Source organism: Chinchilla lanigera, unplaced genomic scaffold (genome assembly GCF_000276665.1).
Source record: "Chinchilla lanigera isolate Chin_1 unplaced genomic scaffold, ChiLan1.0 scaffold00005, whole genome shotgun sequence".
In the NCBI taxonomy this organism is placed as follows: domain Eukaryota; kingdom Metazoa; phylum Chordata; class Mammalia; order Rodentia; family Chinchillidae; genus Chinchilla; species Chinchilla lanigera.
In genome coordinates, this window is record NW_004955406.1 from 42,601,137 (window position 1) to 42,624,640 (window position 23,504).

Below are 23,504 nucleotides of genomic sequence, written 5' to 3' on the forward strand. Positions count from 1 at the left end.
CCAAGCTAGCTTTTGGGCTGGGTTAATCCAACGTGGGTCAAGTCTTTGGCACGAGATGTTCTGCTGGGTTGTGCGCTGCCTTGTGTTTGGATGGCTGATTTCTGCTTCAGATGGTATGTATGCTTTCCTTAAACTTAGCCTATGGGACTCTTGTTACCAGTTTGTGGGTTATGAGGCATTCTGTTTAGAATTTTAGTGACATTTACAGTTATTTTTTTCTTTTTATTGAAAAATCTCAAATTAGTTTGCGTAGTGCTCCATACTCACGAGGGGCTTAGTATATATTTAATGATGACCATGCTGTACAAAAAGAGCGGTTACTAATAGCTTGCTCCTGTGGGAGCAAAACAAGCACTAACTTCAAAATCCTGAGAGGTGGCAGCTACTCTGAACTCCAGGAGTGCTGAGAGGGGCCGTTTTGTGAGTGGACACCTTGTGCCTAAATTTGAGTGAAATGCCCATCATCTTTTTGGAAGAACCATATAACTGAAAATCTCTGGAAAAGGAGGGACAGGGAGGTGTATGGACGTGGACGAGAACAAGAATCAGAATCAGTGATCTGGGGGCTGGGGATTTAGCTCAGCGGCAAAAAGCGCTTGCCTGGCAAGCGCAAGGTCGTGAGTTCGGTTCCCGGTACCAGAGAAAAGCCAAAAAAAAAAAAAAAAAAAAAGAATCAGTGATCTGCCAGAAAGACACATGGATGTGAGAGTCGAACCGGGAGCCTCCTTGCAGCATCCATGGCACCAAGAGTCTGGCTTCCTTTTCGTTCCAGCACAGAGCCATCCAGAAATCCCGCCCGTAAGGAACAGCGTATTCATTGCACAGGAGAAGGAAGGACGGATTCTGGGAACTTACATTTGTATCAAGGGCTACCACCTGGAAGGAACGCGAGTCTTTGTTTCCGATGCCTCTGAGGAGTGGGATGCTTCCGCCACGCAGTGCCGCTGTGAGTTGGGTCTCTCTGCCCTCTGTCACCTCACTGTATCCTTTTATATCCTCCTTCCCATAGGCCACCTTAAAACTGTATTTTGACATTTTCAATTTCTAGGAACCTAGTTTTAAAGCTTTGTAGAAGTGGAACTTCTCTTAGAAGGTACAGGATTAGCTCTTGATCAGTATGAGTTTGATTGAGTTAACAGAATCAATTTACTGTTATGAGAATGATTTTTTTCAGTAGAGCTGGGATCAACCCAAGGACCGAGGTCATGCTAAGCACCTGCTTTACCACTAAGCTACACTCCTAGTCCATAAAAATTTTTTTCACACATATTAATCTTGCTTTTTTCCTTTTTTTCTTATAATTTATTTAATCTCATATTGCTTTAAAAATTCTTGTGTTCGAGCCTGTACTCCCAGCACTTCAGGAGGCTGAGGTAGTAGAATCACAAATTTGAGCCACCTTTGACAACTTAGCAACTAAATGAGACTCTGTCTTCACAATTTAAACAAAAGGGAAGGGGGTGCTGGGGATGTAGCTTAATGTGAAGGCCCTGGATTCAATCCCCATTAGACAAAAAAATTATTGAAAAAACCAAAAGTCTGAAAAATCAAATTAGCATATATATACTCATTTCGTACTTCATCAGGTATCAGTGCATTACTAATCCTGTTCCATCTGTATCTTCACTTTATTATTCTGAAATAAGAACATCAAATCATTTTGTTTCACCCATTATATAACTTCTAAACTAGAAAATAATGATGTTTTTAATTTACAAGTGTGGTGTGTGAGATCAGAGACATGCTCATTGTCACAAAATGTGAGATCCTCTTTGGAGATGGAGAATAATTAGTCCTTATCCTCTTTGTTATTAATATTTAAAAATAGCTGCACTTTTTCTCTGTGGACCCACACCAATATGTTTTCATCATTCATTACTATAAAGAAATTCACATCTTTCTGCATTTTCCCATTTTTCTACGTCATGAAAATAAAAATAAAACCAAAAATGATGAATAAGTGTGTATTTAGCTGGATGAAAGACAAGTCTCGCCTTAACTTGGATTCAAGAATTTGGAGTAATGCATAACAATGAATACACTGTTGGCAGTGTGTAGTTATGGACTTAATTGTGTTTAGGAAATTTGACTTGCAGTTCATGTCCTTCTTGTGCATGATGAAGACTGTTTCTGCCAGACTTAGAGCAACTGGTTTTTTTCTCATCCTGTAGTTTATTACCATGTACCTGTCTTCATTAAAAATGTGCAGCTTTAAGCTCTACTTTGCTATTTTCTCTCTGAAGCCTGAGAGCTCTGGCTTTTGCTGTGGTGGGTGTCAGCCTGGCCTTTTCAGGTCACTGCCTGTTTTCTTCTGCAGTGGGCCACTGTCCTGACCCTGTGTTGGAGAACGGTGAGTTCAATGCTTCAGGTCCCGTGAATGTAAGTGACATAATCACGTTCAAGTGCAATGACCACTACGTCCTCAGGGGCAGCAGTTGGAGCCAGTGCCTTGAGGACCACAGCTGGGCACCTCCCTTTCCCACCTGCAAAAGTAGTAAGTACTGAGCAAAAACACGAATCCCAAAGAGGCTGATTAACAGCATTGCCCTAGGCACTCCCATTCCCTGCAGCACTTTCCTCTTCTCTATATCTGGGAGAAGTTGAGAGTCTGACTGAGGGTGCAGCTTGGGGGAGCAAACCTCAACTCAAAGGCTATGTCCCGGGAAGATGAGCATCCCAGGACCAGCCCATCCTACGCTCCTGCAAAGCAGTGTTTTCTATGTAGACCCCAGATTCATACCATCACCTTCACTTCAAAATTAAACTCTTAAATGACCAGAGCCCTATCCACGCTAGAATTCCTTGATTAACACATGGAAATTATTTCTGCTATTCAGCTTTTGACTGCAGTCTCTGAACTTTTACAGATTCTGTGTTAACTGTTCAATACAGTAGCAGTCTCCTACTTTTTAAATAACTACATATAGATATACCATAATTTATTGTATCTCTCTCATACTGATGGACATTTATTTCCATAGTTTTGCTATTAGGAACAGTGCTGAAATGAATGTTTTATATATCCTCACACCCTTACGTCTATGCTATTTCTTTCTTTCTTTATTTTTGTCTTTTTGAGGCAAGGTCTCGCTATGCAGGCTGGCCTTGAACTAACTTTGTAGCCTAGGCTGGCCTCAAACAGCAATCCTACTGCTTCAGCCTCCGAGTGCTGGGATTACAAGCATGTGCCACCACGCCCAGCTCTATGCTATTTCCTTAGGATATTATTATCCTATTCGTTGAATACTGAAATGTAAAAATAACCCCATTCGCAAGATCTATGTGAAAATTTACTGAAGGGCAGGAACAAAGCTTTAAGAAAAGAAGATGCTTGCCCTGCTCCGGGGACAGGCTGAGTGCTGTGGTGCATCCCTCCCAGCACTGCACATTGACAGGGTGTGGGATCGAGAGTCAAACGGAAGGCAGATAAATAGGAAGTAGGGAGATCTTTTTCAAATGGATGGGGAACAGGATGGAGGGGAGGGAAAGGGGATGGAAAAAGAACTGAAGGGAAAAGTCACGAGAATAGAGTTTCTGCACATGGGAAGGGGACCAAGAGTTGGAAGGAGCACGGAGGAAGAGGAGGGGTAGGGAATGCAAAGAAAACAAAATTACACAATAAATGCAATCACTATGCATGCCAGACATGCAATAATACAAAAGTGTGAGATAGAAAACTAACTTTAAAATCACATTTGGGATTCAGTCTATGTTTCTGGAAAATTAGAATTAGTGTTTATTTATATTTGGCTGGATCAAATGGGAGGAAATGCTTGTCTTATCAGCAAAATGTACAACAATATTATAGGCAAAAGGCAAATTATAGATATTACAATTAATATGCCATCAAAACAGCAATGTATAGGGACAAAGAATTAGGACAGTTTATTTTAAATCCAAGGGAAGCATTTGTATTCAGTGGTAATGAGGTAATAGTCTATTTGGAAGAAGACAAAGCTGGGGCCGCAGCTCATGCTACATGAAAAATATATTCCAATGGATTTAAGCATATTACTATAAAAACAAACGATTGTGTGATTAAAAGAAAACATGGAAGAATATGTGAGGGGACCCTTTTTTCAGCAGTAACATAAGTCTCAGTATTCTTAAGTGAGGAACAAGGACTGATACAACTACATTTTAAAAACAGCAACATCTGTGGTTGCAAAACAGTTGCGTTTCAGATACGCAAAGTGTACCAAGAAGTCAGTGGGGGAAAGACATAGTGGAAGAAGAATGACAAGAATGTGTAAGGATGACAATTCCAAATTATAGCCTCTAACAGCATTTTATTCCCCACGTTTGTTGAACATTACTAATAATTCTGGAACCAGAAAATAAAATTAGATACAAATCTTTTAGTAATCAGATTCATAAAAAAAGAAAGCATGGTTTCATCTAGTATCATTCAGGACATGAGGAAAGAGCCACTCAGGTCAGTGAGAGAGTAAAATTCGTGTTTGGATGCACTCTGGCAGTGCTATTAAAATAATAAATGGGTAGGCAATTTAAAAGCACAAACTGTATAAGCTTCTATGAGGCTGTTTGAGGTTACTCAAAACATGCATATGTACTACAACATACAGTCAAGTAACCAGCACATAGGTAATGTCATTTTACATCACAGGTGTGACACAGGTTTAAGGTATTTCTGAATGTCTTCCAAACCTTTCCTGTTTTATTCAGTTTAGCAGTATCTATCCTGATTCCCAACCACGGGATCCCTGTCTTGCATTACTTAACTGCTCAAATTTTGGAGAACTTTCCACCGTCCCTGTAAAGCATAGTATTTTCTATTTAGACCCCAGATTCACACCATCTCTTTCAGTTCAAAATTCTGAAGGAAGGAACTGGGTGAAGGGCCTGTCCCCAGGCCCCATCTGTGGTGCTGGCAGAGATGGTGCAGGTAGGGGGTGCTGTCCCCTGAGCAGCCCCGGCCTTCACGGAAGTGCTTCTGTGCCCTTTTCTCTCAGGAGACTGTGGCCCCCCTGAGAAGCCAGCTCATGGCTACTTTAAAGGAGTAAATTTCACCTCAGGATCCATCATTACTTTTTACTGTGAGAAGAGGTAAGTGCACACAGCTTTCAAACATGAGCTCCTGCTCCTTGGCAGCATTGTTTTGGGGAATGACCCAAATTACTTACTGTGTCTCCCACAAAATAAGAGCTAACCAGAAAATAAGTGCTGGTTGTTACCATGGTGATGGCCGAAGCACGAGTAGAAGATTAGAAGATTATACCTTGCTATGTTCCTGCTCGGTGCCACTCCGTAATGGCAGGTAAAGCATGGATAGACTGGCACTTTTGATCTCTGGTTTTTAAGGCTGATTATTTTCTGGTTAAGTCTTACTTTCAGGGAAACTTGATGCCTGGGGCCCTGATTTCATGCTGTTTCAGGATCCTGGGCTCACTCTGAGTTTGAGAGCTGCTTTAGCCCACTGCCAGCTCTTTCCAATCCTGAGAAAACAGACTAACCCTATTAAAGTAGCCTATTTACCCTAGTGAACATATCACTTTTTTCCTCTCACTTAAAACAAATTTTAAATACTGTTTGTATATTTTCTAAAGAATCAAAGAACAGGGGCTGGGGATATAGCTCAGCAGCACAAGCGCCTGCCTGGCAAGCACAAGGTCATGAGTTCCATTCCCGGTACCAAAAAAAAAAAAGAAACTTTGGTAAAGAATCAAAGAACAAAAAACTCAAAGTAATACAGAAGTTGAGAAACAAAGATTTAGAGTATGGACCCTTAACTCAGCCTAACCTTAGTTTAGAATGCCTGGTCTCCCATGCTCTGGATCTTCTAGACTTTTCCTCCACTGGCTTCTATCTTCCTGGGTCATGTGGCCTCTCTGGTGTTTAAATCCAACAGACTTCAGTCAACTCTTGTATTTTTCTGATTAAAAATACAAGAGTATTTTAACTCATCTACCCCTTTTAACTCATCTACCAATACTTATTTGATGAACGTCTCCAACCTTCTGCTTGCTAGAGCTTAGATGACAGTTGCCTTCTTAAGCTATTGAATGATCAGCTGTTTCTTCCCTTGCCATCCTCAAAAAAAACAAAACAAAACAAAAAAAAAACTGTGAGCATCAGTGCTAACCGAGAGCTTCCTACTGCTCTTGTTTTAGGGTTGACTCCTCCTGCGGTCCTGTCCCCCACCCAGGAGAGTAGTCTTACCTTACAACTGTTTTGTGATGCAGAGGTAACTTTAGCAAGCCTTGCGGCTCAGGGACAGGGAGGTGGATTCTACCACAGTTGAAATACTGAAGTGCAACTGCACAGGAACGGCCTTAGTTTCCCAGTGTGGAAGGTCAGTGTTGTTTCTGCTGTGCTCAGGTACCGCCTGGTGGGCACAAAGGAGCTGCAGTGCCTAGACGGGGAGTGGAGTGGCACTCTTCCGGCCTGCGAGCTGATCCCGGAAGCTTAAGCACCAGCCCCACTGACGGGGCTTGAGAAAGCATTTGTGAGTAGCAGCCCCTGTTACAGCTGTGTCTCTGGGGCCAGGCATCACTCCTGGAATATGGTCAGCAAATATCTGTTCAGTTTGGGACAGCGTTTTTGATTGGGTTGGCTTTGGCTTGATTGTGGAAGGGGCCTCTTACACTATCTGCTCACATTTCTATATGAGGTTGTTCCAGTGCTCCACCATCAGAAAGCTTCAGAAAGCCCTGTTGGTAGGAATCATAGTCTCATGTTGAACGGGGAAATTAAAATTTTAAATAGAAGCCTGCCTAGGATGTCCACCAAGACCAAGCAGACATGTCTGGCAGGCCCAATAACAGAACATTTCTTCCTTTGTGTAACTCTTGTCTTTACTGCCTTTGTATAACTGATGGCCTGGAAATGTAACTTAAAATGTAACAGGACATTTCTTCTTTTGTATAACCCACGCTTTGTATAACTGATGGCCTGGCAATGTAACCTGGGATATTTAAACACCCTAGTAACCCATGATGTCACCCACGCACCCCTCCCAGTCATAATGAACCAAATCTGCCTTTGTACCTCCCACTTGTTCTCTCTGTAAAAGACCCAAGACCCTTCTGGGTGGGGCTGACTCTTTGAGAGAGATCCCAGTCAAGCCCACCAGTGTAAATATATTCCCTCCTAAGCTTCTTGGTGCCATTTCTTCCTGTGTTTGGTCAGCTTTCTGTAACAATGAGGTACTTAAAATGCAGTGCCTTCACTCTGGGAGGCTGAGGCAGGAGGGTGATAAGTTTAAGCCCAGTCTGTGCAACTTAGTGACTTAGCAAGACCCTGTTTTAACCAAACCGAACAAACCAAACCAAACCTCAATGCCTGAGATTATGTTGTTATGATGTTTCTAAAAATTTCTTTAACTTCCAATCAAAGCTGAACAGATTTTTTTTCCTTGAGATTCTTCTTCTAGTCCATATATACTACTGGGGAAATATTGGTAAGTTTGTTTAAGCCAGAAAATGTAAATGATTGAAGACCCAGGTCCCTACTGAAGCTCCATGGTTCTGAGGCCCACCTGCTTCAGAGAATGGGGCTGGATCTCAGTCCTTCAGGGACAACTGTTAAAAAATGTTTTTTCTTCAGCTTGCCTTTCAAGAGAGTAAGGACCTATGCAGTGCCACAGAGATCTTTATGAAAAGAGTGAAGGAAAATGGCTTAACAATGGAGGAAGTGAAATACTCTCTGGAGTTTAAGAAAGCTGAGTTGATGCAAAAAATGTTGGCCTAACATAATAGCTCAGCAGAATGGTGCTACAGATGCTCTTATGAATAAATTTTCCTCTTTGTTCTAAAACGGTTTCTGATTGTTTCTTACTGGGCTGAAATGCAATTTCATAGTAAGCCACCGGCATAGCGCGTGCGTGTGTGTGTGTGTGTGTGTGTGTGTGTGTGTGAGTGTTATCATATTTAACATGTGAAAAGACCAACTGTGGTTATTATTGAAGACCAGAATTGGCAGCATGTTAATGGAGGTTGGAAAGTTTAATTTCCTGTCTGTAAGGAGAAGGAAGAAGTTTGGATCTCAGCTGACAGTGTACCTCATATTTTAATATGAAACACAAATTATGAAGCAAAACTTAATCCCAAGTTACTCAAAACATATGAGGCAAAATTAACCTCTTATTCTGGAAAAGTAAACTCAGAATAGTTACATCCTAAATACACTATGGAGACAGAAATGGAGTTAGGTCCCAAACTCTCTCCTGGGTCTCACCAACACATGGTTTAGGACACCAGGTTTCTGAATGTTCTGCAGTAATACTGCTTCCTGATTTTTGGACAGTACCCAGTCCTGCATTATCATGAGGTTCAAGGTGTGCAACATAAGTGAATACATATTATTCTGCTTTTTTAAGAGTAGAGGAAATTAACATCCTAAGACTTTCTTACCAAATGTCAAACTGAGCTGATCTGACAGGCCCCTTCCATTTCTTACCCCGACTCCCACTGCAGCACACAGGAAATCTGGGTAAAATATATCCAAAATACAGAGGACAGCTTGAAATGATGGAAAATCTGTAGGTGAAGTGTTGTGTCATGGTTTACAAGGGAATATTTTATAATATTCACACAAAGAGTCAAATGCAAAAGAATGCAGGAGATCCATATACTTAGAGACCCAAAAAATCCAACTGAGGGCCAGGACCCTAAGTCAATATCCTGCAGGAGTCCAGCTGAAGACCTAGAGCCTGCGACAGTATCCTCCATGAGTCCATCTGGAGGCCTAGAGCCCATGACAATGTCTCATGCAAGTCTGTACCAAGATCTGCACTGGAAGGGCCAAAGGCCAGTGGTGGAAGCTAGAAAATCTGTGCCAGCGAGATGAAGGATCTGTGCCAGCAGGCTAAGGGATCTGCACTGGAGCCAGGAAGTGACGCTCAAGGTAAGGTCTAGAGCTCCCCCAAAGAGCACCACAGCCATCCTCAGTGACAGTAAGGACACAAGCTCCTCCAACAATGAGAACAGCTGAGTTCATATCAGGAAATCCAGCACTCAAACTTCTCCAGGAGAATCAACAGCATCATCCCTTCCTCTCCAGTTCTTTTATACTGTTGGCGACAATCTTCAGGTGGGCCGTCCACATGCAGCACCAGACTGATTCAGTTCAGCTGGGTGTTATGAGTTGACCATTAGTTAATCTACCACATAAAGTTACAAGTGAAAATAAGAAATGGACTTTCAGGTAATCAAAAATCTTTGAGTAGACACAGATCTGGCTACTACAGGGTGCTTGTGAGGAAGCCGACTCTTTTCAGAGTGCGGTGTGCTAGGGAAGCACGGAGAAGGGGAGGGGAATGCAGGGAAATTGTCAAGGAAGTGGTCATAGTTACTTGTACTTTCAAAAATAAAATTTATAGAAAAAGGTTTAGAAGGAGGATATTCCAAGTAGAAAGAATATTTGTACAATGAAGTGAGAAAAAGCTGAGAGTACACCTCATATTTTAACCAAGTAAATCCACACCTTGAATTAAACTAACTGGAATGTATTGATTTTAATATGAAGTTATTTATTATTGATTATATTGGCAACACATTGCAAGCATCTGAAATGTCCAATTATAGAAAAATTTTATTTGGTTTTTTGAGAGAGGGTCTTGCTATGTAATTCAGGCTAGACTTGAACTCGCTATATAGCCCAAGATGGCCTCGAGTTCAATTTATGATATATCAAATGTTATGTAACATTTACAGTGCCTATGGAAAAACGGAAAATCTTGAAAATATAACTTTAGGTAAAAAATAGAATAAATACTTATGATCATATTTATGTACAGTCTTCATTCTTGTAAGAAAGGACTGGGCCTTAATGGATGCAGGTGAAAACTATTTTCATAGAACCTTGGAATCACAGGTAAATACTTAAATCTCTTAAAGTACTTTAGTGTTTTAAAATGAATGTTTAATAATTTTTTTGGATCAGGAACAATGGAACACATTGAGTGAATGGCACATAGACTGGGTTGGAATGGATGGGGCATGGGAGGTGGCAGAAGAGAAGGCTGGAGAGGCCAGTTCAAGACCATTGACAAGGTTTTGAATGACACTTGAGGGAATTTGAACTTAGTTTTGTTAGGTGGTGAGAAGACTTGGGAGGTGGTCAAGCAAGGAACTGATAAGAACAGGACATAGAGGGAAATTCATCTCACAATAGTATGAAGTGTAAGGGCAGAAATCAGGTTGTATTCCCCAAGAAACCGAAAGACTCTATTCAGAACAAAACAGAGTTCAATTTGAGGCTAGCCACCTTCATGCCTGACTTGCAAGTCAGGGAAATGGGCATGGACCTGCCTTTGTTCCCACCTTATATACTTTTTTGGTTTCCATGATAACAGATTGGAATGTTGTAGCCCTGGCCACACGTTGTTTTCCTTGTGCCATGTGACTCGGACAGGCTCCAGTCATGAGCCCAACCACAATGATATATACTTTCTGTACTCCATTCTATATGTCCCCCTTTAGATAACCATAGATTTCCTTTATGGTTACAATATTTATCTAGGACCAGGGAAGAGATGAAACAACCCAGGCAGGGTCATAGGTGGTTATCTAGCCCGGGTGTTCTTTGTCTTTGGAGAAGCATTCCAGGGCTAAGTCAGGACTGCAAAGTTAACTCTTTACAACCCCTCCGGGATGTTTCTCAAGATACATTTTGAGGCTTGCACTAAGACTAGAATTATTCTATCTTAAAATGATATGCTAAGAGTTACCATCCCCTACAGAAGTATCAGTTGATGTGGAGAAATAATTGAGACAGAGAAGCCAAGAGAAAGACTAGTGCAATAGTCCCCTGCTGTGCTGTGAGTGTCCCTCAAAGTTGATGTATTGTGATCTAGCCAAGCCCCAATGCAACAGCGCTGAGAGAGGGAAACTTTAAGAGGTGACTTGATCATGAGGGGTGAACCCTCATGAGTGGGTTGATACTGCTACTGAGTGGGTTTGTTGTCACCAGAGTGATCTCCTGATAAATGAATTCTGTTCCCCTCTTTCTGCCATGCCTGTGTTCTCTTGCCCTTCTACCTTCCCACATGGGATGATGCTGCAATATCTCTGCCAGATGTAGCTCCTCAGCTTTAGATTTCCCAGCTTTCAAAACTATAAGAAAGAAATATCTTTACTATAAAGTAAGCAGTCTCTGGCATTCTGTTATAGCAGCAGAAAACAGACTAACACATCCACATAAGAGAAAATGTAACCTGAACTAATTTAAAGGGAGTAGAAGTAGGAAAAAAAAGCAATAGAAGTGAGAAACATTAGGAAACTCACATCAGAACAACTTGTCACCAGACATAGGGGCACACACTTGTAATTCCAGTACTCAAGAGGCTGAGGTGGGATTTTGAATTCAAGGTCAGCCTTGGTACTACGGAGTTTTAGATCAGCCTTGACTATGTAGCAAAACCTGTCTTAAAAAGTAAACAAAACCACTTGTCAACAGATTGAATGTTGGAGGATTAGGGAAATATGGAGTGTAAGGCAAACCTGAAATTCCAATCTGAGTACCTAGATTAGATTTAGGATCATGAAATAAAGCTACTGGGCAGGAAATTAGAAGTTCCTCTCTAGATGGTGAGTATAAAGTATTTGCAAGATGCATACTGGACAGCAGCAACAGCAGCAGCAGCAACAACCAGAGGGTTTGAATGTAGGAGAGTAATGAGATAAAGATGTGAGATGGGAAGTCCTGTTGTGGAGAATAAAGCTGAGACAGTAGGTTTGTTCACTAAAGTAGTGAAGAGAATTTTTTTTAAAAAGGACATGAAATGTTTCTATAGTTAGGGGTGTGAAGGAGGAAAAGCAGGTAAGAAAAACTAAGAAAGAGAAATTGATAAGGTAAAGGAACTTAACTCTTTCATTTCTGAAAACTTTATGAGACTTTCAGTTAATGTTCTAGAAGAGGTTATGTTATCAGAATCACGTTTTAATGTTTTCTGAGAACACATACCTGAAGTTTAAGATATATCCTTAATTGGATGATATCAGGGTTTGGGTTTCTTCTTAGCCTGTGGGAAACACTGCTGCCCCTCCTTGTGTCCTGAGCAGCGCTCAGTGATAAACTGACTTCCTGAGGTCTTCTGGCGCCCAGCATGTGTCAGTAGTGCTGTGGGAGCTCAACCCTTGCTGAGCTCTGAGTATGCTCCAGCTATCTCAACCCGTGCAGGAAACTCAATAAATCAATTCTCCATCGTTTGTACCTCCTTGGGATGGAATAGAGATGAGTGCCTGGCAAGACCTGGAGCCGGGATCCCCCAGAGCACCTCTGGACCTGGTGTCACAGGAAGTGGATCGTTTCAGTGGCATTTGTCTGGGTGTTGCAGTATTCAAGACTTCCAGGGCAGCTGGACTGCATCTTGCATAACCTTCTTGTATTTATGAAAAGAAAATGGAATACTGGCATCAAGTTCAAATTACCTTTTCATTTAGGGGAAATGGTTGGCAGAGGAGAAAATGATTGCAACATGTTATCAAGATCGGGACTAGTGAAGAGGAGGGAGAGTAGGTAAATACTGCTGCTCTATTTCTGCTGTTAATCATTCACTGGGCAGAGGAGAGTTTCTGCCCATCTGTCTTCACTCAGCTATCCCTGACCAGCCAACTGCATGGCTAAAAGTGAGGGGTTGCTTTGGCGGAGCAGTTACTAGCCCACTTGAGGACACAGTGATCAAGCCTGATCTTGGGAGGAACTAGAATTCTATGCACCAAGGCACCACAGCAGAGCCTTCCCCTCTATTACTGCAGGTCAGCGGGTTACTTGGGGGGCACTTGGGGGTCTTAGAGAAACAACGAGTGTTTGGGCCTTTTGGGAGTACAGGATTGGAAGGATAATCAAAAACAAAAACTTGGTGATGTTTTCAGAAATCTTTTCGGGAGTATCACATTAAGGGGTTATGTGACCTGAAGAATTTAACCCCCCTTGGCCTTAAATTTTTATTACAAACTGATGATTTATAATGTCTGTTAATAAAATAAAGTAGAAAAAAGTGTAAGATGATATTATTATTGTTATTGTACCCCAGAGATACATTTTGTTGTTGTTTTTTGAGACAGGGTCTCCCTGGCCTTGAACTCACTATGTAGCACAGACTGGCCTCAAATTTGTAGGGATCCTTCTGCCTCAGCCTCCCAAATGTTGGGATTACAGGTGTATACCACCATAGCTTGCCTGGTTTGTTGATTTTTTATCATACCCCCACATAGGAGTGTGAGGCAAGAGGGAAAAAACTTCTCAAAGGGAACACAGGAGACTTGTTTTCCAGGCTATATTCTGAAAATTAATGTAATTTTTCTTGGAGAGTCTACCAACTCCTCACTGACATCAAAGACAGCAAAGACCTTTAGATTTGGTAATGGGGAGTCTGCCTTCAGTTTGTTCCTGAAGCTGGAATCCTTAATCATCCTTACCTTCTTTGCCTCCCTTGTTTTCTAAATAGGACCTTCTCAATGACTGTTGCTTCTTGAAATTCTCTTCTCCCTGGGCTGGTCAGAACGTAGTTCTGGTCCTCATTTTAATTGTATCTTTACTGATTCCCACTCTGTCCCTAAATACGATGGGGCCAGGAAAAGAAAAAGTAGCGTGTACTGAAAGGAGGAGGCATCAGATAAGGTTTGCATTAGACTTAGAGATACTTTTGAATGTAATACGAGCATAGAAGGCAGGATCTGAGAGAGAAACAGGTTCTAGGGTGGAGGGAGAAGTGTGGAAGCAAGTCCCCCCTGGAGTTTGGAAGTGATATTAATTGAAAGCCAAGGTATAAAAAGACCCTCTGCCTGAGACTGGACCTTTTCAGAGGTAGTCTGAATTTTGAAGGGGAATTCAGACAAAAGAAATGAATTAATTTAAAAGATAATCTCAAGTGGAAGCAGAAACTTGAGGACTAAAGATTTTCCCAAAGTCTCTCAAATTATGCTGTGATAGCAAGTACAAACATCTGCCATCTTGACTATAGTTCTTGAACTGGTTTCCTTTCTCAAAGAATTAAACAGGTGATGATGTTATTGAAATACACAGGAATTTGCCAGAGTAGTCTCCACTTTTTAGTGAGCAGTTACAGAATCGTGGAGTTTGTAGGAAATAAAATAGATCAGTATGTTAAGTGTTATCATTTTAGAGATGAAGAAACTTAGTTTCAAGGAGCTAATGCAGCTTCTTCACAATTGCAGACGTAGACTGTGCCATTGCTACAACTCAAACTCAGGTCTCCCCAATTTGCAAGTTCTTATCTCCATCCCTGTACTCTACAGTCAGCTGAGTTCTGTGCAAGTTCTGCTGATGGACTTAAGGAACAGCTGGAAAAGTGAGCCAGATCCAACTCGAGAGTTCACGAGGGAAGTCTGAACACCTTATCATCTCTCTGCCAAGGCTAATCAGGCAATTTATGTACATTATATCCTCTAGGAGACAGTCAATCATTCTTATTCTGAAGATGGAACTAAACTGAGTTTTATTTATTTTACATTTATTGGATAACTATTTTTATACATGATTATAATACCAAATTAGAGACAGAAAGTTGAAGAAATATCACTCTTGTCTTCAAGGGAACCACAATCTATTTCAGGTGGCAAGGGAAAATAGACAGTTTGATCAAGGCTGTCTCAGTCACAGGGGAATACAGAAGGCCCTGGCTTTCCTGGTGGAGGTGGGCAATTCTTCACCAAGGAGGAGGCCCTGGATCTGAACAGTGAATGACAGAGAGCTTAGTGGTAAGAACACTCATGCACAGGAGACAGTATATGTAAGTGCATGCAGGTGTTTTTGAAAGGGCAGAAGGTGTTTTGAGAAAAGTAAGTACCTTCATGAGGTTTGAAGCACAGCATTGTTCTATTTGCAAAAGAGGGGTATGGAGAGCTGGGAGAGGAATGGGGATCCAAGGGAACTGCGGACCATGTAAATTTTCAAGCAAGGTGACATAGTGTAAATTGCCTTTTTAGGGTATAATGGTATTGACATAGATGCTGGCTACAAATATTTAGAAAGTTTTGCCGTGATCTGAGGTAGGGTAAAGGAAATTATGAGAACTTCTACCTGAACTATCGAAGAGGAGTATAGGACAGAGAGAGGCTAGTGTCCATGATGCTGCAATGCTCAAGAGACACCAACTCGACAGGACTTGGCCACTGTGAACATGGAAGGAGACAGAAGACATATGGCTGGGCTGGAAATTTTTACTTTAGCCAAGATAGCACAGAAGTCTAATAGTGTTGGAGGAGGGTAGTTTGGGATATATTGGATACAAGGTTCTGGGCAGATACAAATGAAGTGGTTGGAAATACTAACCTGAATCTTTGCAATTGTAGCCCCTTGAGAAAAGGGTTGTTTGCTTAACTAAGAAATCTAACATGGTCAAAGTTTAGTTTACATTTAGGATTTCAGGTAAAGGGGACTGAGTGATAATGTATTTCTGAATCTGTAAAGAAAACTCATAAGTACTTATAACTAAGAAAACTGAAATGTTCATTTAAGTATTACCCCCAGACAAAAACAATTCTTTGAGACAACCGGTCAGAATTACATCCTTTTCTAAGGTCAAAGCTTACTCTCAAGTGGCAAAGCAACAACTTTTTCCTAGACCAAGGAGTCTAGAAATGACTGCTCGATTAGAAGTACCATTTGCAAAGTCGGTACTGTCAATGCAATATATTGCTTTCCAATACTGCAGGGGAAGAAGAACAGTCCTGCTTGTTTTGCTAAGATTTCTTTCACTGATTTTAGAAAGACTTATACATTTTTAAGCTAAGCACAGAAATTTCACTAGTTAGCAACCAGAACAGAGAAAAACATGCAGGAATATTTAAATAAGATAGAATAAGGTAATTATTAACAATTAAGTTCCTGGAGCATGTAAGGTTGTACATCTACAAGCTGGGCCCATAGGACTATGAGTGATTCATGTGTGATGATCAAAGTCATTGATGGGATGAGTTCTTCCCAGAGAGACAATTGAGTGGGAGGAAAGAAACCCCCACGACAGCATCTAGGGGCCCTGGTGTCTCTCTACCCTGGGTCTCACTGTACCTAGAACCACAGGAGAGACAGACCAAAGGCTTTTGGCCCCAAGCCCAGTGGGTGTTCCTCCGCACTGGGGCGTGAAATCACCTGGTAACACAGTCGCCGTTATTATAATTCAAATCATTACGATGATGTTTTGACTTCTAGGAGTTCTGCTTGTGGCAGAGGGGCACTCAGATGCTCATTCTATCGTACTCTTCTCTAATGTCTCTTTTGAATATTCACTGTAGACCATCCATGCACTGGGTCAAGCTCCTCTGAGCAATTCTGAGGACGTGTAATTATTATTCTTATTTTATGGGAGAGGAAATCAAATCACGGTGGGGCTGAGTGTCTTTGTCCTTGGCACGTGATTCCTACATGGTAGAACCAGAATTTTAGCCACCCACATAGTCTGGGTCTGAGTCCAGAGCGCAGGCCTAAGGTCCTAGGCACACCACCCTCCTCTGTCCCCAGCCCCGAAGCTGTGGCCTTGAGGCAAGTCTGAAGTAGAGGAATCGAACACCTTCTTTACCATGGTGTAGGGTCTCTGATATGCTGGCTTCGGTTGATGATGGAAAAAAGCTTACAGTTAAGTTGCTTGGGTCAGTTTTTCTTAAAACACAGATGTACCTTACTTTAAAATCAGTTAAAATCTGCCTTTCACAAAGCTAACATACAAGTGTAAGGATGGATATGGGGCAGTATTATTTTTCTTGGAAATATATTTTATCACTAAGCGTTTTTGGATTTATACTCAACAGACATTTCCTGAACAATTTCGACTTTGTGAGTGTTAGGTTCTAGGTGGGGTGGAAATGAATAGAACCCATCCTCTTACTGCAAGGATCTCCGCTGGTGGCAAAGCCAGACTTCAGAAGTTAGCTGGAAACCAAGTCAGGATGAAAACTATAACTGCTAAGCCGAACTTGGTCTGGAGGATAAGGATCACTGGAGAAGGGACTGGCAGGAGGAGTAGGGAAGGGACAGAGAGGAGATGATGTGGGCAGGAGTAAGAGGGAGGAAAGTGTTTGGAGCTGTTGGAAACCCCAGCTGTCCAGACACAGGGGCTCAGGCCAAACTTCTGGAAAATTAGGCACCAAAGCCAGCTGAGGGAACACCAGTTCCTGCTGACCCTGGAATTCACCAAAGCCAGTTTCCTAAATTTATCAAATTACCATTTAAGGAATATTCATTTCAATACATTCAGTGACTGTAAATACATTCTTTTTGAATGTAACTAATGAATATATTCTTTTTAGAACACTTTTAGATATTCCTTTTTTCAATTTTTTAAAGCTAAAAATTTAATCTTATATGTGCATTTTGGTCATGAATATGTTTCTGCAAACACAATATGTTTTTCTTGTGTTAAGAACAGCTACAACAATTCATATGAGAAAGTTTCCCTTTGTGTTTTTTTTTTTGGAGTCAAATTTTACTTTGCCTAGACATCAGTATTTTTAATCTCTTTGATTTCCCTGAAATTCAAAAACTAAAATTTTTTTTTGTTAAAAACTGAAGGAACTTACAGATTTCATAGTTTCTAATTGTTTTTATCGGATGGGAGAAACATCACATTTTGTGAATTTCACAAATAATTTAGTGGGCTGACTTTCATGATACAGAATGTGCCTTTCCTAACTTCTTTAGGCAATCTGGACTAATTTAGTACAAATTCTGCAAACATATTTTCACTAAGCAAATTCATTTAGAAATTGTTATGCAGGTTAACTTATGTTTAGCAGAACTGTCCCAGCAGCCATGCATAAAGCTCATGGTATAGGATATGCATGGCATGGGGGTGTCCACTCCAACAACTGGTGGAGGAACAGCTTCATCAGAACTAAGTTTTAGAAAGATGATTCCTTAATTGGAAATGACTCATGACATTAGTGAGATCTTGTCATCTTGGATTTAGCATATAGTGTGTTCTCTAGGGGATGGAAAATAGTGGTAAGTAGTAAAAATGTCCTGAGTGATTTCACTTTAAACAGGTTTTTTCACATTCTACTACATCTCCAGACTCCTTTAATTTTTCTCTGAGACAAGATTTCACTAATGAGATGAGTCATTTCTTCACACATGAATCACTCATAGCCCTATGGGCCCAGCTTGTAGATGTACAACCTTACATGCTCCAGGAACTTAATTGTTAATAATTACCTTATTGTATCTTATTTGAATATTCCTGCATGTTTTTCTCTATTCTGGTTGCTAACTAGTGAAATTTCTGTGCTTAGCTTAAAAATATATAAGTCTTTCTAAAATCAGTGAAAGAAATCTTAGCAAAACAAGCAGGACTGTTCCTCTTCCCCTGCAGTACTGGAAAGCAATATACTGCATTGATAGTACCGACTTTGCAAATAGTATTTCCAATCAAGGAGTCATCTTTACACTAGTCTTCACTCAATGAAGAGCTCAGGCTCTTCTACAAGGTGTGAAGAACCACTCTAACTGACCCCCTGCTCCATAATGTGTGGCAGAAACATCTCTGAGGGAGCTCCCTTGTCTTAAGTGGACATGGGCTTAGGCATGAGTTAGGGACACATGGGATCACCTATACAGGTATAAGAATAAAAGGTAAAATTCAATATTTTATTGGGGCTTAACATCACATATTTCTTTGAGGACAAGGACTCTCTGGTATGGATTTAGCATATAGTGTGTTCTCTAGGGGATGGGGAGTAGTGGTAAAGAGTAAAAATGTCCCCAGTGATTTCACTTTAAACAAGTTTTTTCACATTGCACTACATCTCCAGATTCCTTTAATTTTTACTCTGAGACAAGATCTCACTAAGCTGCTAAATTGCTCAGGTTGGACTTGAATTTGCAACCTTCCTGCCTTTGCCTACCAGATTGCTGGGGATTATAGACGTGTGTCATGCCCAGCTAAGCGGCCTTCTCTGTTCAGTCTTCTCCTTTTCCCCATTTGGAATCATTTCTTTTCCCAGCAGGATGCTTGTGCAGAGCCAGCCCCCAACTGCCTTGTGTTGTGACACTTGTGCATCTGTGTTTTCTTCCAGTCTAAGCTGGGATCTGGTAACATTTATCTTAGTGCTTTATGACAAGTAGGAATTCAGTGACCGCTTATTAAATTGAGTTCTTTCAGCAGAAAAATGTCAGAGAAGCACCAAGTCGTGTGCCCTCCAAGGGCTCCAAGTGGGGAGCTGAGAGCCTGGCCCTTCTCTAGGCGGTGCGGAGTCCCCCATCCAACACTGTTCCAAATGACACTGGTCACTTCTCTATTGGCCACTGTTCTTGGTGAGTAGTGGGAAACAAGTTCAGAAGGACAATGAGAAATAGAGATCAGCTACACTTAGCAAACTAAACAAGAGATGACTAAGCTTCTAGCCAAAATCAGTTTTGGCAACAAAGGGTATTTGTTTTTGTTTTGTTTCATTTCGTTTGCCAGCTGAGATTTAGGGGAATTTGCTTTACACATGAAAGAAGCAGTTTTCTAGATATTTTTCCTCTAAGTATTTCCAAAGCAATCTCTCCCAGTCATGGGATAGCTTGAAATAACTTGCATTATCTATCAGTCTGAATGAAGGATTTTCACCACCTGTGGTTTTATCCAGCATGGAGAGGCAAAATGTGTACTCCTACCGGGGGTCATAAAGGTACATTGGTTCTGTGTTTAAGTTTTGTAAGGAAAGCAGGATTAACATCTTTATGTTTCAACAAGTCCTTGCTTCATCCTCCTTATCATTCAAAATCCAAAAGGTGCAAAATATTTTTAAATGTTCTGTTTACGCATCTCTTAGCCATCCAATTTTCTTTCTCTGAGGTAACCCACATTATGCAATATTATTTTCAATGAAATAATGCTCTTATGTTGAAGCACACTTGTAAGGATTTCTGACTGTGTGTAGATATATGTGCAGCAACAGAGGTAGATTATCTGACAGACTGATGAAATTTGTGTCTATTAAGCATTTTAGACAAATTTTCTCATATGTAATAGAGAAAAGATAAAATTTTATGCCTTTTATCATTATCATCTATTAATGTACATATTGATCACTCTTGGATTCATTGAACAAAGGGAATAATAAGAGCTATGATTTCCCTTGACTAGAGGAGAAAGGAATTATCCTTACACTAAAATCATACCATTGAAACATTGAGGTGTGATATTTGAAGATGTAACATTTGGTGCTTCTTGTCATTTTGGTGTCCAGGTAGATGTGGTCCCCCACCTATTTTATTCTTTGCTTCTCCAACAAAGGAGTTGAACCAGACAGAGTTTCCAACTGATGCTATCCTGAAATACACCTGTCGCCCTGGCTACATCAGGATCCGTTCAGATCAGACGCTGACCTGTAAACTTAATGGCCAGTGGCAGTATGAGGTCTTCTGTGGCAGTAAGTACCAGCACTCCTCTCACTCTTCCCAGCTTTGGAATGTTGTCTCAGGATCTCAGATTCCTGAATTGAAGGAACCACCGATTTTCTCAACTACTGATTTTGATGCACATATATGAGATTAAATTTGTTTGCATATTTTCTTCAAAAATATGAGTCCAGTGAGTCAAAGTCAGAAATAAGTGTGAATCTAAACATCTGGGGCTTTATGACAGCAGAGGTGGAAATGGATCAATCATTCTGTTCTAATACCATATCTGTGAGTATTTGGAATCACTAACCATCATTTAAATTTTTCTCCCAGAGAAACAGTGCAGAAATCCAGGAGATTTACCTCATGGCATAGTTGAAATTAAGACAGATCTCTCCTTTGGATCAAAAATAGAATTCAGCTGTTCAGAAGGGTGAGTGTGAGGTAGAAATAATATTTTAAAATTAATCTTTAAAAATAACAAATGCATTCTTATACTTCTAAATTTTAAATGTTCATATATTTCAAGAAGATACACTTCCATCCTGTCTCCATATACCCCGTTTTTTCTTATCTTCAGCAAAGATTTAGTTTTATTAGTTTAGGGGGTATCATTCTAGTGTTTCTTTATACAAACACGAGGTTAGAAATTGTTTTAGTTACTCTTCTCATTGCTGAGACAAAATACCCTATACCCAAGTTAAAGGAGGAAAGGTTTATTTCAGCTCATACTTTGTACAGGTTTCAGTCCATAGTGGGCTGGCTCCAAGGCAGGGCAACATGCATTGCAGAGGAAAAACAGTTCATGGTGTGGCAGGCAGAAGGCAGCAAACCAGCAAGCAACAGCAGCAGCAGGCCTGCCTTCCCTTTCTCCCCCTTTGTAAGCCACACCTAGGGTGGGGCTTTCCATTATCTACACCCAGAACTATTCTAATTTTAATCAGTGTGCTAATCTACAACTAGACACCCTTAATCCCACTATCACACACTTAGTCCATGTTCACAAACCCTACACCCAGCCACCTCTGAAAAGCCCCACTATGAGCACATGAAGCTTTGGGGAACATCTATATATAGGCCATAACAGAAATTAACATATATTTTTATTTTTTTATTTCTAATAACAAGCATAATTTTGAATCTTGCTTTTCTCTACTTATCAATATATATTGGAGATATTTCATATTTGTACATAAAGTTTCCTCATTCATTTTCTTTTTTTAAATTTATTTATTTTTTTTACTTTTTTTTTTCTGGTACTTGGAATTGAACTCATGACCTCATGCTTGCCAGGCAGGTGCTGTGCCACTGAGCTAAATCCCCAGCCCAATTTTCTTTTACAGATGTGTAGATTTTTATTCAGTGGATATGCCCTGCTGCTGTAACATCCATTTGATGGATCCAGTCTTTGCAATATTGAACCATGCTCAGATGCATTACTTTGCACCTATGTGAATCTTTACAAATGTAATTATAAATACCATTTTGCAGAAGCAATCTAATTTGCCCTTGATATTAGGATGAATCACTCCAGCCATTGGAACAGTCCCTTCTTTGCCTATTCGTTCACTTGCCTGAGAGGCCAGAGTTGATGGATTCAGCTTCAAGTTTAATTTGGAAAGTCAGGTAAAACATAGGATGCCTGGTTAAATTTGGATTTCATAGGAACAACAAATAAGTTTAGTATAAGTGTGCTCTATGTGATATTTGGATAACATTTAAATGAAAAAAAAAAGGTTCACTATTTACATGAAATTCAAGTTTAACTTGAAAGTAGGCATTCTATCTTTTTACATCCTGCTGTCGGCAGTAGAAGCATTCCTACCCTGGAAACTAAGACTTCTGCACTAATAGAGAAAGTTTTTATTTCTACCCTTATGATTACTGAGATTTCAGTAGCAACATAGTATATGGTCCAATTTTTATTAACATTCCACAGGTTCTTCAAATGAAGGTATATTTTTGTTATTAGTACACATTGTATGATATATATAATACATGTATTATTATATAATGTGTATTACATACACACATCAAGTGTATTTTGTTGTGACCTTTTTCAAACCTTTTATTGCACTTCTCTTTATGATTTTTTTTTGTTTGTTTGTTTGTTTGTTTTTCTTCCTGTACCAGGAATCAAACTGACGACCTTGTGCTTGCCAGGCAGGTACTTTTGCTGCTGAGCTAAATCCCCAGCCCTCTCTTTATGATTTAAACAAAGAAAGGAATCAATTTAAATTTATAATTTTCATAATTATTTCACATATTAAATTAATAATAACTAATAGTATGTTTTTATCACTTCTTAAATATACTATGTATTTTATTTTTGTATTTTATTTTATGAAAACAACTGCCACATATTTTGGTAAAGATTTCTAGGTCTTCAATGAAAATCAAAATCCTTAACATAAAAAGTACCTATATTGGTATAATTTAATAATCTTAGTACTGATGTCCAACCTATGGGATGTTTAAAATCATTATTTTTGCTTTTCTTTTAGTTTACATTTATCTGAGATAACTTTGCTCTTCTTTTTATTTGTAATATGTTTGAAACATGTCTAGTTTTACTTCCTGTGTACAACAAAGAGTTAAATTTGGCTCTAGTTAAAAGCTCTTTTTCTTTCAATAGGATAGTAAACCTATTTATTTACTTATTTTGCAGTGCTGGAGATTGAACCCAGGACTTCATGCATGCTGGGCAAAGGCTTTTCCACTGAGCTATATCCCTAGTTTCCAATTATCTTTATTAATATGAGTGATAACTATAAACTTGGTTCTGTCATATTATTTCATTTACTGCCCTATATGTATGGGTATATTTATTTGTTATTTATTATATATATAGAGAGATGATATTTAGGAAGGTTCAAAACGGGGTTCCAGTAGTTATAAATTTATATTACTGTATCATTCCCATTTAGCTTTCCACAGTTTAAATGTGTTCCTTGTAAGCAACAAGAAACACAAATCCTCCATTTCCTACCCCCTCTATTTTCTCTACCAGCAAATTTATGTTATTTGTGTCACCTTGGCATTTATTTTGTTTTCAGTAATAATATGCATATATGTCAACAGATTGTTTTTACTCCCAGATTTTGTAGATGAGGCAATAAGGGAGAATGTTTTTATTTCCATCTCTTCTCCATTTCCTACTTATGTTAGTTATAACATTTCAGTACTGTCTAAATATA

General features: G+C 39.9%; 3 protein-coding genes across 5 annotated transcripts in view; all 3 read left to right on the forward strand.

Moving 5' to 3' along the window:
* Pfkfb2 (6-phosphofructo-2-kinase/fructose-2,6-biphosphatase 2) overlaps positions 1–858 on the forward strand; it is a 28,785-nt gene extending 27,927 nt beyond the window's left edge. The window contains exon 16 of the transcript XR_001230757.1: positions 773–858. The gene's annotated coding sequence lies outside the window, so the exon portion shown is untranslated. The remainder of the gene's footprint in view (positions 1–772) is intronic.
* C4bpb (complement component 4 binding protein, beta) lies at positions 28–7,776 on the forward strand. Its single transcript, XM_005375411.2, is given in 6 exon segments — positions 28–113; positions 773–946; positions 2,318–2,494; positions 4,974–5,067; positions 6,340–6,466; positions 7,567–7,776. Coding segments are annotated over 6 exon segments (774 nt in total). The 5' UTR covers positions 28–55; the 3' UTR covers positions 7,711–7,776.
* A 4,746-nt stretch (positions 7,777–12,522) lies between these two features.
* The window catches only part of C4bpa (complement component 4 binding protein, alpha), a 28,260-nt gene continuing 17,278 nt past the window's right edge, over positions 12,523–23,504 (forward strand). For 2 of the 3 annotated variants that reach the window (XM_013502872.1, XM_005375423.2), the window contains exons 1-4: positions 12,523–12,719; positions 19,085–19,233; positions 20,154–20,336; positions 20,641–20,740. In XM_013502872.1, the coding sequence (XP_013358326.1) occupies positions 19,089–19,233; positions 20,154–20,336; positions 20,641–20,740 (428 nt within the window). In that variant the 5' untranslated portion in view covers positions 12,523–12,719; positions 19,085–19,088. Of the gene's footprint in view, positions 12,720–19,081; positions 19,234–20,153; positions 20,337–20,640; positions 20,741–23,504 lie in introns of all 3 variants that reach the window. The other variant, XM_013502874.1, reaches the window with a different exon arrangement.